The following is a 15,724-nucleotide window of genomic DNA, read 5'->3' as shown; positions in this document are numbered from 1 at the left end:
TCAGACTTTTGCAAAATGAGCAAGGTCGGGGTCGGCATGAGGATTCTGACGAGGAGCTCGAACCGTTCACTCCCCATATTTCCAATACTCCGTTTCCTCAAGGATTTCGGATCCCTCACGTCCCAACTTTTGAGGGAAAGTCCGACCCATACAGCCATCTGAGTACATTCAATACCATAATGAGAGCAAGTAACGTGGGTTACGAGCTCAGATGCATGTTATTTCCCGCATCACTTACGGGACCAGCCAAAAGCTGGTTCGAGAAATATAAAAGGCATTCAATCACTTCTTGGGATGAGCTATCAAAGGAATTCAAGAAGCAGTTCAGAGCCATGATGTGGGTTAGACCTGAGGCATCAACTCTGACTAACGTTTGGCAGCAGCCAGGCGAGACATTAAAAAGTTACCTTACGAGGTTTAACTTGGAAGGTGCCCGAGCTCGAAATGTGGATGACAGCAGTCATTTAATGGCTGTCCAGGCTGGAGTAATGCCAGGAAGTGCTCTCTGGGACGATATGCAAAGAAAATCGGTGAGGTCCCTAACCGAGTTTAATAAATGAGCTCAGAGGTTTGTCAATGTAGAGGAGGCGAGGTCGACACTGAATATGACCTCCCAGCCCGTAACTACAACAATAAACGTAAACTCTGCCTCAACCTCGGTGGACCCACTAGTCCCAAAGCCTACTGCGGAAAACCTTTCCAAGAGAAAGAAGAACGAAGGGAGTAACCCCGAGGCCGAAGGGGGAAAGAAGAAGAAAGGGGAGATATATTTCTCCGTGTACAAAGTGTACACAGAGCTCAACGAGTCTCGGGAGAACATATACCTAACTAATGAAAACCAGGTCCCCTTCAGGCATCCAGACCCCATGAGAAATCAGAAGTCCAAGAGGGACTCTAGCAAATATTGTCGATTTCACAGAGATACCGGGCACACTACTGATGAGTGCCGACAGTTGAAAGACGAGATCGAAGGATTGATCTTGAGAGGCTATTTCAGACAATATGTCAAAAACCAGAATACTAATCAGGCGTCTACAATCCAGAGGGCAGCTGCGCCACAACTTGCACAAAACAACAATTCCTGAGCCAGGGAAGAAGATAGGCCCCCTCCGATTGATGGAGAAGACGTGATAACCATCTCGGGAGGTCCTCATCTCGCAGGTATGGGCAAGAATGCCCAAAAGCGATGTGTGAACGAGCTAAAGACTGGGGACAGGTCTCCTTATGAACCCGAACCTAGAGCTCCAGAAAGCCAAGATATTGAGTCTCAACCAATAACCTTTACTGAGGACGACGCGTCCCATGTTCAGTTTCCTCACCATGACCCACTGGTCATCACTCTCCAGCTTGCGAATAAGAGAGTTCACCGAGTTCTCATAGACAATGGGAGCTCAGTGAACATTCTCTATAAGGCCACCTTAGAGAAAATGGGACTCACTCTTTGCGACCTGAAAGCATGTGCGACAACACTGTACGGTTTTTCAGGAGAAGGGACCGCTTGCATGGGGTCCATCGAACTCCTCGTAACCTTGGGAGACTACCCAGTCTCAACAATCAAGATGATGGAGTTCGTAGTAGTAGACCTACCTTCGGCCTACAACGTGCTGCTCGGAAGACCCGCCCTAGTAGGGCTGGGGCCAGTCTCGTCTGTAAGGCATCTGGCCATTAAGTTCCCAACTCCTAGTGGCATCGGGACGTTGAAGGGAGACCAGTTGTCTGGAAGGGAATGCTATAGCATTTCCTTGAGAGGAAAGAAACAGACGAGCGCACAGGCACTCGTCATTGTTCAAAATAAAGATGGGACGATCTTGGAGATAGATGAAGAAATCGACCCAAGGGTGGAGGAGAAAGCTGACCTCGAACCTTTAGAAGAGCTCGAAGAAATCAAGCTTGAAGAGTCAGATCCGTCGAAAACGGTAAAGGTCGGGAAACATCTCCAGGAAGAAACTAAATAGCAATTAATTTGCTTCTTGAAGAAAAACCAGGATGTCTTCGCGTGGTCACATTCGGACATGGTAGAAATAAGTCCGAACACAGTGAGCCACGCGCTAAATATCGATAAAAGCTTCCCACCGAAGCAACAAAAGCGAAGACAACTGGACGACGATAGAAAAAAGGCACTGAAAGAGGAAGTCGACAGGTTAAAAGCAAACCGATTCATTAAGGATGCTTTTTACCCCGACTGGGTAGCCAATTTAGTACTGGTCCCAAATCCTAATGGGACGTGGCGAACCTGCATTGACTATTCGGACCTCAACAAGGCTTGTCCAAAGGACTGCTTTCCCTTATCGAGGATTGACCAGCTCATGGATGCCATGGCAGGGCATGGACTGATGTCGTTCATGGATGCCTATTCTGGATATAACCAGATTGCCATGCATGCCCCCGACCAGGAACATACGAGCTTCATAACGGACAAAGGGCTATATTTTTATAATGTCATGCCATTCAGGCTCAAAAATGCTGGGGCCACATACCAGCGGCTCGTGAACATGATGTTTTCGGAGCAAATAGGGAACAATATGGAATTTTATGTTGACGACATGTTAGTCAAGTCCCAACTTAACGATAACCATGTTGACGATCTCGAAGAATGCTTTGCCGTGCTCCGGAAGTATAACATGAAGCTTAACCCTCAGAAATGCTCCTTTGGGGTATCATCAGGAAAATTCCTGGGTTTCATTGTAAATGCTCGTGGAATAGAAGCTAACCCAGACAAGATCCAGGCCCTGATCGACATGCCCTCACCTTGAAGACACAAAGATGTCCAAAGTTTGACCGGCAGGATGGCGGCACTAAGTAGGTTTATCTCGAAATCTACAGACCGTTGTCTTCCGTTTTTCAACCTATTGATGGGAGGCAAGAAATTTGAATGGACGGAAGAGTGCGAGCTGGCCTTCCAGGAGCTTAAAAATCACCTCGCAGAGCCCCCCATCTTATCAAAACCTATTACGGGAGAAGTGTTATATTTATATCTTGCCACTACTGAGCACGCAATAAGTGCAGTGCTTGTGCGAGAGGAAGAGAAGCTGCAGAGGCCCGTATATTACATCAGTAAAAGATTACTGGGGGCAGAGTTGAGATACCCCTTGATGGAAAAGCTAGCTCTCAGCTTAATTCATTCATCTCAAAAACTTCGACCCTACTTTCAGGCGCACCCCATCCATGTATTAACTGATCAACCACTAAGACAGGTCTTGTCTAAGCCAGAAGCTTCAGGTCGACTTCTTAAATGGGTGGTTGAACTCGGGCAATTCGAGATCACCTACCACCCAAGGACAATCATTAGGGCGCAAGCCTTGGCAGACTTTATAGTGGAATGTACTGGCATGACCAACGATGAAGTTATAACCCCAGCCCACGAGCTGTGGAAACTTTACGTTGATGGGTCATCTAATGAAAATGGATCGGGGGCAGGGGTCATTTTGATCACTCCTGCAGGAAGCAGATTTCATTCTGCCTTAAGATTCGACTTCAACACATCGAATAACGAGGTCGAATACGAGGCTTTACTGGCGAGACATCGTATAGCCAAAGAGCTCAAAGCTAAAGCAATACATTGCTACAGCGACTCCCAGCTAGTGGTTAACCAAATTTTGGGAGAATACCCGGCTCGTGGCACGAAAATGGCAACTTACTTAGAAAAGGCAAAGTCAGCGTTGGAACATTTCGAGTTTTATGTGATCGAACAGGTTCCCCGAGAGCAAAACTCGAATGCAGATGCCTTAGCTCGGCTCGCTACTTCCACCGAGAATGATGAGCTCAATGTTGTGCCAATTGAACATCTCTCGGCGCCTAGTATTAACAAGCCAGAGCAGGAAGATGTATGTATGATTGATGCTGAGCATACTTGGAAACCTCCGATAGTCGTATATCTCGAGACCGGTGTCCTTCCAAAAGATCAGAACCAGGCTCGAAAATTGATGTATCAAGTCCCCCGTTATACCATTTTAGATGGAAAGCTGTATAGAAGGGGGTATTCCATGCCATTACTTCGGTGTGTGACTCCACCCGAAGCCAAGAAAATCATTGAAGAAATTCACGAAGGGTTTTGTGGAGACCATACTGGGGGGCATAGCCTATCCAAGAAAATCATACGCCAGGTTATTTCTGGCCTACCATCAAGTCGGATTCCTTCGAATACGTGAAGAAGTGTAATAAGTGCCAACGATTCGCCACGATTCCTCGAGCTCCACCATCCAAGCTGACCATGATGACTTCCCCATGGCCATTTGTGGTATGGGGAATCGACCTCATAGGCTCTCTCCCAACTGGCAAGGGCGGAGTGAAATATGTTGTAGTTACCGTAGACTACTTCACGAAGTGGACAGAAGCTGAACCGTTAGCAACAATAACCTCTCAAAAAGTCCTTGACTTTGTAGTAAAGAACATTATATGTCGATATGGGATCCCGAGGAAAATTGTGTCCGACAACGGAACCCAGTTCGATAGCGATCTGTTCACCAACTTTTGCGAAAAAAATGGAATAATAAAAAGTTTTTCAGCAGTAGCTCATCCCAAGGCGAATGGCCAGGTCGAAGCTGTAAACAAAACTCTCAAGAGTTCGCTGAAGAAAAAGTTGGAAGAAGCAAAAGGGCGATGGCCCGAAGAATTTCCCCAAGTCCTATGGGGATATAGGACTACGGCCCAAATGTCAACAGGACATACCCCGTTCTCCCTGGTGTACGGTTGCGAGGCTATGTTGCCAGTTGAGGTCGAAATTCCTACGATTCGAACCCACACTTATGACCAAGACTCGAACCACACTCAGCTCGAAGAAACCTTAGACCTGATCGAAGAAAGAAGAAACGAAGCTCAGCTAAGAAACGATGCATACCAACAGCGAGCTACCAGGTACTTCAACAAGAGAGTTCAAGATCGAAAATTCGGTGTGGGAGATTTGGTGCTAAGGCGTGTATTTTTGGCAATGCGAGATCCAGCAGCTGGCGTGCTCAGGCCAAATTGGGAAGGACCCTACCCGATAGAGTCAGTCATCCGACCCGGTGTCTACAAGTTAGTGAGATTGGATGGGAGCCTAGTACCGTGAGCATGGAATGGCGAACACCTAAGACCTTACTATCAATAGTGTAGGAAGGATGTTGCCTGTAACCATGCTTGTTTATTTGTACTGTTTTGCCAACATTTGGATTTTATCAAATAAAGATTTATTTCCTCTAATATGGTTTATGTTTGCAATCTCTCTTAATCTAATAACCTATGGTCACATTCATAGGATATTAAGGGGGCATCATTGGTATATGTAAATACCACCAGCTTGAAAAATAAAGTTACATATACGAAATACATGCAAGTGTTTGGATATAACCAAATGCTCGAGCTAAGATAATTTGGATATAACCGAATTATCAAAAACATACAAGCGTTTGGATGTAACCAAATGCGCGAGCTTGGATAGTTTGGACGTAACCAAATTATCAAAAGATAAAAATGTTTGGATGTAACTAAATATGCGAACTAGATTAAAAATATAAGTGTATGGATTACAAACCAAACACGACCTTAATAGGTTTGGAACAAACTAGCTAAAACTAATCGACGATAAGTTGGAACATAAACCCACTTCGAGTTAAGTCGAGATCGAGGCTGGAGTATCTTATAAAACAAATAGTTTCAAACTCATAACCTCGGAAAGATAACCGAGGACGAGAAAAAGTAAGTAAAAAAAAATAAGATACAACTAAACTGTTTGCATTACACATCATACAAGTACTTTCGGGTGCATGGTTAAAGTAATATCCGACCTTGACAAATAACGAGATCAGAAGCGGATAATTCGAGCAAACTGTGCATGAATGCATTGAGCCTCGAGCCTAAATCCAAACTATGTTTGTGCGAATAAACAAGCACATACGATTCTTTAATATAAAATGTGCAAAATATTTCAAACTAAGAATGTAAAGCATATATATTAAAAAAAAAAAAAGCCAAAAAGAAAAAGAGATTGTATCAGCCCTACGAGCATAAATTAAAACAATTACAAAAATAAAGGGACGCAGCCCCGAGGTGAGATTCAAGAAGGAGCAGTCTCCTTAGCCTTCTCAGCACCAGCAGCACTAGACTCTCCAGGACGAATATCATGACTATCCTTCTGAGCAACCTCCTGAGCAGCCTCCCGAACAGCCTCCTCCGCCTCAAGCCGAGCATTCCACTTATCTACGAGCTTCGCCTCAAGAGGACCTAGGAAGCTGGTATCGAGGTCGTCATTGTTGGCCCATATTCTGTACATAGCCAGATTAACCGCCTAGTCCTTCTTCTCTTTGTACTCGGCAAGGAGGCGAGCCTTTTCACTCTCAATTTTATCAAAAGTGGCGGCCTTGTCTTCTTCGAGCTTGGCATTAACCTCCTTGAGCCAAGCGTTCTCCTTCTCAAGCTCCGCGAGCCTAGCATTCTCCTTCTCAATCTCCGCGAGCCTAGCGTTCTGCTTCTCAAGCTCGGATGTCTTGGCCTTAAGCTCCTCGGCTCCTGCCTAAAACTTTGCCTTTGTTGCCTTTAGTTCATCACTCAGTTTGAGCTGAAGATCCTTCGCCTCCTGAGCATAGGATTTGCTTGAATGGATCTCGTTATTCAACTTATAGTTGAGCTGAGCAGAGACAGCAAGAGCCTGGCATACAAAGAAATCAACATTAGCATACAGACCGTCTATAAATATAGCTAGTAGCGAGAAAGAAAAAATGGTGAGGGCCATGTATGCAAGGAATCAAGAATAACAATCTTGGTAGGTCAAGCTTGAAAATGCTTGGATACGAGACGAGCTCGATCCTGGAGACCCGATTATGTGTCACGACGTGTATTCCACGAAAAAGGAAGGGAAGTGGGTCTAAGTTTTGAGAATCCCAAAATATCAGGAAAAAAAAGTGGCGGTTATTTAAAAATGGTATTTTCGGGTATCGTGCATTCTTTAAAATCAAGATTTTGTACCCGATATCTTGGTGTACAAGATATGTCCTCCAAAATTTGAAAACCCAGAAAAGAAGACCATATTTGGGTCTTCCTACATTTGAACTGGATTTAGAACCAGTAATGGGAGAACCTAAACCTAATATCTATCGATCAAAGCGTCCTAGTATATCAAACTACAGAATAAACCAGCACGTTCCCAGAAATGCCAAAGCAACAAAGGCAGAAACTAGCGTAAAGAAAAAGAAGATATACATACAAGTTAAGATCAGATACTTACACACTGAAAATGGTGGTTGCAGAGAAACGGATGACTGAAGAAGCAGGTATGATCTCACGGTCTCAAACAGGCTGGTGGTCCTTTGCTTCTTTGGCTGGGAAAACATGCAAAAGAGAAAACTTTCTGGGATGGCCTCTGGTTTTTTCTTTGATAAACGTAAAAGTAAGAGGAAGAAGATGACTGGAGCCTTATATATAGACTATCAGAAGTGGTAAAAAGGGATTAATCCAAGCTATTGGACAGGATCCTTATCAAATCTGACGGCCGGGGATAAATGACAAGATAGTACCGAAAAGGTGGCAGGCAAATGATCGTGGGCAGATTTCCAAGGCACTCAAGTACCTTGAATGAGCAATACCCAACTGACACGTGTCCATACTCGAGTATGTGTGACGGTGCAGCACCCGAGGAAAGTAGTTCAAAAGTTTCCTTCTCATAGGATTCGAACAAATACTTTTGAGGGGGCAAAATGTTACACCCAGATTTCGAGCCTTAAGAATTGTGTTCTCGAAAGCTGGATTCGTCAGGTGTGAGTTCGCAATGTCTAGAATACGTGTTCGCAACCTAGGCGTCAAATCTTCATAGTTGGTGGCAACCTCGAAGATGGGTGACCTCAAAGTCCTAATAAGCTCGAAAGACAGGCATCGGAAGGCGTCCATTCTCGGGTGACCTCAGATCAAGAGTTCCGAGCCTGACATGAGTATGAGCTCGAAACAATGTGGTCTTGGAGAAAATAATATAACTCGAAAGTTACTCAGAGACCTAGACTGGCATGATGCTGATGATGTTGATTGCTGATTTCGAACAGCTTAGTGAGTCACTTGAAGAGACGCGGTCTACATTTATTGCTGTAACTTCCCTACAATAAAGGGATATTTATTAGTCAGTTATACGCCCCCTGATCTTCAGGGGACGTTTCCTTGTATATAGGAGTTACAGGATTTAAAGCCATTAAATTTATTAATATACATGATAACTTCCCTGAACGTGTGGGATAGTATCCTGAGACTTCATCTATAAATAGAGAAGTCATGTACCTTTGTAAAGGACCGAAATTTTGTGATCTTGAGAGAAACTCTGGAGAATTCATCCATGAAGAATTTCCAGAAATTTCCTAAGTTCTAATAACAAAGACTCGTGGACTAGGCAGAGTTAACTGCTGAACCACGTAAAAAACTCTTCTTATTTTATTGTATTTTTCTGGCCATAATTATTTACTGTTTACGTGCTCTACATTTTAAGTTGACAAAAAACGGCGTCAACAATCTCAATATAGAATCATTTTTTTTAGCACTAAACAACTTGAAAAGAAAATGATAAAAAAATATTTTATAACACACCTATAAGCTTAATATAAAATATTTACTTAATTATTATTAATTTTTTGATGAACTCCTTCAACTCTATAAAAATTTACCAAAGATGATGTTAAAATTTACAAAGTTGGAGAAAAGTTGCAATGTGAGAGACTTGAGAATGAAAGATTGTTGTACCCAAAAATTGGCAAGGTGAATGAGTAAAAGCTTTCTAGGCCCCCAAAAGTTCTACAAACAATATTACTTGGGCATGAATGTTGGACGCAACAGGAAAGTCCTAATGCAATGTTATAGGCCTTTAAACTAGCTTTGATTTCATATGTTGTGGGCCTTGTAGTTCATCCCGAGCTGAAAGTTATGAGCCTTCAAAGAGGAGGACATGAATGTGAGCACCTTCTTCATAGTAGTCTTAAGCCTTCTTGCGTATCATCGAGCGAGAAGGCTACTCACGAGGCATAAGTCACAAAATCTACCCGCTAAGCATCCAACGAGAAGTCCAACTCGTTCACCTCCATGTGTACATCTCGAAAGAAAATTTTCACATTGCTAAAAGAGGTGAGCATCCTCGCGAGAAGGTCTGAATGACAATATCCCTAAGGCCTCGTTAACACTCTACAAGATCTTAGCTACCACGCCGTTTGGCACAGTACCTTCAAGCACGTCGCTTAGCAACCCATACTATATAGTACTGATAGCAGACTACGACTGTAGCAACACCGAAGATTTTATTAGTTGTGTAGAGGCCTAATGGAATTTTCGTAAATTGTAAAGCCTTTTCCTCTATAAATAGGTGAGGTAAGCCTCCATTAAAGGGGGTTGGTGGCTTTGTAAAGAGCAAGAACACAAAGAGAAAACAACAATAAAAAAGACTTAGTGGACGTAGGTGATTCTTCTTAGTCAAACCACTATAACCCTTGTTCTTTTCCTACTTCATTTGATCTTAGCAATCAGTTACACACATTCACTGACATTGGCAAGAAATTTGGGAGCTTGACATAATCATTCCCCGATGCCTTCTAGCCCAAGACTTTCCCTAAATATGGACAGGGCAGCTCACAACAAAGATTATAAACAAATATTTGTGATGATTTGTGAGATAGGAGAATTTGTAAAATGAGATCACTTGTGTTTTGTTTGGTTATATTAGTTAGGGTAATTAGGTCATTTTCACTTGTAAAAGGATAGTTATGTGAAAAATATTGAAATAGTTATAAAATAAGTAATTAGTGTGCTATGAAGTATATTTAGTGTAGTTTTCCATAATGAATATTGAGCATGACATTACCCTGTTATCCATGAAGTAAGAGACAAAAATTACCTTGGCCTTTATAGTAGAACCATCAAGAAATTCCAGAGTGGGAAAATTAGTGCAAGGGTCTTCTTTCACACAACGAATTCGACATCCAAAGCGTATGGTGCCTTGGGGCAGCCCGTCACCAAGCGTGTTCATTAATTCACTCCTTTTCACACATCTTGCTTCTCCTTTCCTATATAATGTACACGTTCCCCCAGTGCAAAAAACAATAATGCCAACTTAAATATCAAACATACACATCATACAGATATATATCAAGCGCCCTGAGTGCGAGCAACATTCAATGCATATTTTGTTTATTTTTATTATGTAAAAAAATTGAGAATATTTTAGATCACTTTATCCAAGTTACAAAACATTCATAATATTATTCAACACATCAATGATTAGAAAAGCAGTTTGTTTATTATTAATAGAAGAGAAATGTTACTATAATTTCTTATAAATTTACACAATTATTCTTTTTGTACACACACGACACCTAAATATAATATATTTATAATGTTTGTTGTTATTTAATATATATATATATATTTATATAAGTTAGACTAAGTAATAAAAAAAAAGTAATAAGTTTTCTTTTTAAATATAAATTATAATTTTTTTAATAAAAATTAAGATTATGTATTATATATTATTATAATAGTAATATTTTATAACATTGTGAATTTATATAAATTTAATTTTTAAATATCTATGTATTATATATTATACATTATTATAATAATGATATTTCATAACATTAAATTTATATCAATATAATTATTTAATATTTAGTTTTGTATTAAATATTATTATAATAATAATATTTTATAATATTTAAATTTATATTAATATAATTATTAAATATTTATTGTACTATATTTTTAATTATTTTTAAAAATATATTATGTCAAATATTTATAATATTCCGTTAAAATTAAAAAAATTGTTAAATACATATTTTTTATTTAAAATATATATATATATATACATACATAAATATAGGCTTCCTATAAGTTTTAACACTAAAATTTATATTTAATAATTCTATTTAATTTAAAAATTTATTATAAATCATGTTAATTATAACAATTTATTCTTTATAAATTCCATTTAATCTTTAATCTTTCATTTCAAATAATTACAAACAGTTTTTTTTTTTTTTTTTTGTAAATTGATAGAAAATGGTATCCTCAATAATTATTTCTTTAGCTTTATCAGAGATGAGTAATAAAAATTCAAATTATTTTTTAATTAATAATTGGTTAAATTTGAGCTACTATTTTTGACTAATTTACAAAAAAATATATAATTATAATTGTTTGAAATTGAGGATGCTTACAATACAAAAACACCATAAATAATATAGGATAATTTTTTAATAGGGGCATAGAAAATGACTCTACCGTAGAGGTGTTTCTTATTTCTGACATTTGAAAAAATTATAACCCAATTTGTTTTCATCACAGTTTTTATTATAATTATAGCAGACATATCACCAATTTTTTAAAAATTCCGAATAATTTACGGTATTCAAATCAGAGTTCAAACAATCAATTACACAATATTATATATTTTGGCATCTTTACTAACATATAGTTAGGTTTGAATCAACATTAATTTTATATTGTTTTCTACAAAAGTATTATTTTATATTTGGGCAGGGACTTCATCATATTCTATTAATATCTAACTAAGGATTTCTCATATACGACTGAGATAAGATAATATTTGAAGAGTCAATTAGAAAAAAACAACAATTAAGAAAACAGAAAACTAACATATTTATTTAGAAATTAATAAAATATTTAAATAATTTTTAACGCTGAAATAAAATGGGATCTATATTATTTGGGAAATTCACAAAAATACATAAAGTTTTTTTAAAAAAGATACTACAAATACGGAATCCGTAAAAAATTACAACGGAATGTTATAATTGTAAATACAAAATTTTTTATTGTAAACAAAGTTTACAAATTTGTAACAATTCAGTTTTTTTGTAACCAAAGTTTATAAATTTGTAATTAAAATTTACAAGTTTGTAACCATATGCTACAATTTTGTAAACAACATTTACAAACTAAAGCAATTACAGAAACGTAACAAACTAATATGCGCATTTTTATAATTTTTGTAAAATTCCCTACTTTTCAAAATTTTGTTTTTGAAATTTACAGTACTAGGTGTAATTTTTCCATATTATTTGGGTTTTTATGTGTTTAGCTTATGTTTTCATGTTTGTCAAATGGTTAAGGGAAAAGTTGAAAACTATCAACTTTTAGGAGTAGTTAACTAAAACTAGACACTAGATATATTTAGTTGAACTTTACCTATTATTATCATGAGACTTCTCAAACTACTATTATTTGAGCACATAGTTCTAAGTGTTGTTGTAGTGTATATTATATATGTCATATTATAGTTAAATTAGAAATGCATTCTAATTGTAGAATGTCATATATATGTATGGAAGACTTCTCAATGGTTACTACCCATAGATGGGTACTAACAATTATGATGATGTGACAACATAATGACTTGGTATAGCAAGTCACCAACAAGTAAATATTTTTTTCTATATTAATTTCGATTTTATTTTTATTTTTTTGCCATAATTAATGGTGTTTTCAACCAATGAGAAACACTAGTTATATTTAGAAATTGACATACATTTGAAAAATAAAAAAGTTTACAATATTATATATTTTCATAATAAATACACAATTTTCATCATGTAACCCTTCCAAAAATTTGAAAAAATCAAAATTTATTTTTAGAAATATTAATTAACAACTATAAATATGAACCATTGATCTTAATCCAATGGTTAATATTAAAGTAACCATTCATGGGTAGTAACCATTAAAAGTGCACCCATATATGTATATATGTGTGACAACTATATTTATAGGATTGTATTCAATTTAAAAAAAAAATATTCTTTAAAATGTAAAAATCAAGGCTTAAAATGTAAACAAAAAATCGTAAAATATAAACAACAATCATTTAAAATATAAATCTCAAGACATAAAATCTAAACCATATCTCTTTAAAAGTTTATCCTCAAGATTTAAAATCTAAATCACAACTTTTCAAAATGTAAACCACAATGCTTAAAATATAAATCATCACCCTTTAAAATTTAAACAAGCCTTAAAATTTAAACCATGACTTTTAAAATTTTAAATCATAAGGTATAAAGTTAACTTACTAGGCTTAAAATCTAAACCACGACCATATAAAATATAAATCATAATTTTTTAAAATTTAAACCACGGCTCTTTAAAATTTAAATCACAAGACTTAAAATTTACACCACAAGGCTTAAAATTTAAGCAACATCTCTTTAAAATTTAAACCACGAGACTTAAAATTTGAACCATAACTTTTTATGATTTAAACCACAACTCTTTAAGATTTAAACTACGAGGCTTGAATTTAAACTACAACTTTTTAAAATTTAAACCACAAGGTTTAAAATTAAACTACTAAGCTTAAAATCTAAACCACGACCATATAAAATATAAACCATAATCATTTAAAATATAAATCACGACTCTTTAAAATTTAAACCACATGACTTAAAATTTAAACTACGACTCAATACAATTTTAAACCACGATGCATAAATTTAAACTATGACTCTTTAAAATTTAAACCACAATGCTTAAAAGTTAAACTATTAGACTTAAAATATAAACCAAGATCATATAAAATATAAATCATGATCATTTAAAATCTAAATCATAACTCTTTAAAATTTAAATTACTAGTTTTTAAAATTTAAATCACAAGCCCTAAAATTTAAACCACGACTCTTTAAAATTTAAACTACAAGTCTTAAAATTTAAACTACGACTCTTTAAAATATAAACTACAATGATTAAAATTTAAACCACCACTCTTTAAAATGTAAACCATATGGCTTAAAAGTTAAACCACACGATTAAAATCTAAACTGTGACCATATAAAAATAAACCACGATCCTTTAAAATCTAAACCATGGTTCATTAAAATTCAAATCATTAGTCTTTAAAATATAAACTACAAGACTTAAAATTTAAACCACGTCTTTTTAAAATTTAAATCACAAGACTTAAAAGTTCCACTACTAGGCTTAACAAAATAAAATGTATAGATTTTTAGTTATTAATTTAATAATGTATTTGTCGTTTTTATTTGTTATTAAATATTATTCAAAGCTATTAACTAACAATAAAAAGAGTTGGATATGATAGTTATGCTATCTCAAGTGTATGAGTTTGACTATTGTCAATTGCAATTGATACAATTTATTTTTTCATAGCATGCATGTTATCTAAAAGTAGGCACCTAGTCTAATTTCTTCAATAATTAAATATAGGGTTCACGACATAATAGCTCATAACAAATAAAAATATAGGTAAATTCTATAGTATGTGTGTTAGTTTAGCTCTTATTGATAGGGACATTTATGTTTTCGGGATGTATAAAAATTATAACCCAAATTTTTTTTATATGATAATGTATATTACAGTTATAGTAAGCACCCCACTAATTTTAAAAAAATTCTAAATATTTTACAATATCAAAAACTAGAGTTCAAAATAATTAATTGCACGCGTATAAAATACACGCATACAATTGACATTTAAATCTTGTTTTTGATATCCTAAATTATTCTAAATTTCTCGAAAATTAGTGAGAAGTTTACTATACAATATACAACATCATGTAAAATAATTTGAATTATAATCTATCTACGTACCGGATAGAAACATCGCTAAACGTGCTAAACGTGCACCCCACTATAAAATTTTCCTAAAAACATAATATATATTATCAGATATATTCTGTTTAGTTGCTTACGAGACTGGTGCTTCTCTTTGCTTGTTGCTATCTAGCCAAATGTCTCGGATTCTGTTTCAGTAGAGAGCATAATAATTTAAGATGATGTTTCTTCTTCAATATTTATATATATATATATGTAAATATATTTATATATAAATATTCTAATCGAATACAACTCAAAGAAAATAATTCAAGTAAGTAGTACCCTTGAAGAGGAAGGGCTGTTGACCTGAGCTTGTGGCCTACGCCGAGTTGATCAAGCGCACACCAGCCGTTTGTTAAAATGCCAATCGCAGCTCCCGAATCTCGCAAGGTCTCTGATCTTTCCAAAACCACACTCTGTATACCCTTCCTATATTTTATTTTTATTTAATTTAATAAAGAGATCTAAACATGCTACATATATTTTATTACTTATGTATCACTGAAAAAATACCTGTGAAGTGCAAGTGCCGTGGCAAGGCCGCAAATACCAGCGCCCACTATAGCGATGTCTATGATCTCCTCCTCGGCGGCTTCCATTACTTGGCAATCTGTCTAATCTGATGAGCTACTGATCTCGTATATAACTTTAGTAGTTGAAGTCAAGTGGATGAAGATTTTTTATATAGTATACGATTAAACTATTTCAGTGAAATGATTTTCCTAACTGGTTCCTATGGTTTCCCTCTTTTTGTGTCATATATTAATTGAAGGGTCCCATAATATTAAATATTAGAATAGCCACTAGCCAGAAGCCCATTCAGTTTTCTAAACATAGCTCCGTTAGTTCCTTCTCCTCAAAATCGTTTCTTCATTAATATACTAGCGTTTTGTTAAAAAAATAAAAAATAAAAAATAAAAAAAACCTCACATATATCACGGTAAATAAAGCTACAGTTTTTGTTCAGAAAAAAAGCTACAGTTTGAATACTTAAATACAGTTTTAATACAATATTATATTCGAATATTTTTTTTATAAATTAATTAAAATGGGACAATATCAAAATTCTATAATATTTCAGAAAAAAACAAATGAGAGTATTAAGAAGATGATGTGACACTTTAAAATTTTTTCAAACTATTCTATCTATTTTCTC

The 15,724-nt window shown here is 35.9% G+C and overlaps 1 protein-coding gene across 2 annotated transcripts in view; it reads right to left on the bottom strand.

Moving 5' to 3' along the window:
* Positions 1–15,390, bottom strand: part of LOC133823255 (monooxygenase 1-like) — a 28,410-nt gene extending 13,020 nt beyond the window's left edge. Inside the window, exons 1-4 of one of the 2 annotated variants that reach the window (XM_062255920.1) lie at positions 15,082–15,390; positions 14,851–14,997; positions 14,664–14,714; positions 9,833–10,001 (exon numbers count right to left, since the gene is read on the bottom strand). In XM_062255920.1, the coding sequence (XP_062111904.1) occupies positions 9,833–10,001; positions 14,664–14,714; positions 14,851–14,997; positions 15,082–15,167 (453 nt within the window). In that variant the 5' untranslated portion in view covers positions 15,168–15,390. The remainder of the gene's footprint in view (positions 1–9,832; positions 10,002–14,663; positions 14,715–14,850; positions 14,998–15,081) is intronic. The other variant, XM_062255919.1, reaches the window with a different exon arrangement.
* Between the last annotated feature and the right edge of the window lie 334 nt (positions 15,391–15,724).

Source organism: Humulus lupulus, chromosome 3 (genome assembly GCF_963169125.1).
Source record: "Humulus lupulus chromosome 3, drHumLupu1.1, whole genome shotgun sequence".
NCBI classification, from domain to species: Eukaryota; Viridiplantae; Streptophyta; class Magnoliopsida; order Rosales; family Cannabaceae; genus Humulus; species Humulus lupulus.
The sequence above is the reverse complement of the archived record's forward strand: the minus strand, read 5'-3'. Positions and strand labels throughout refer to the sequence as shown.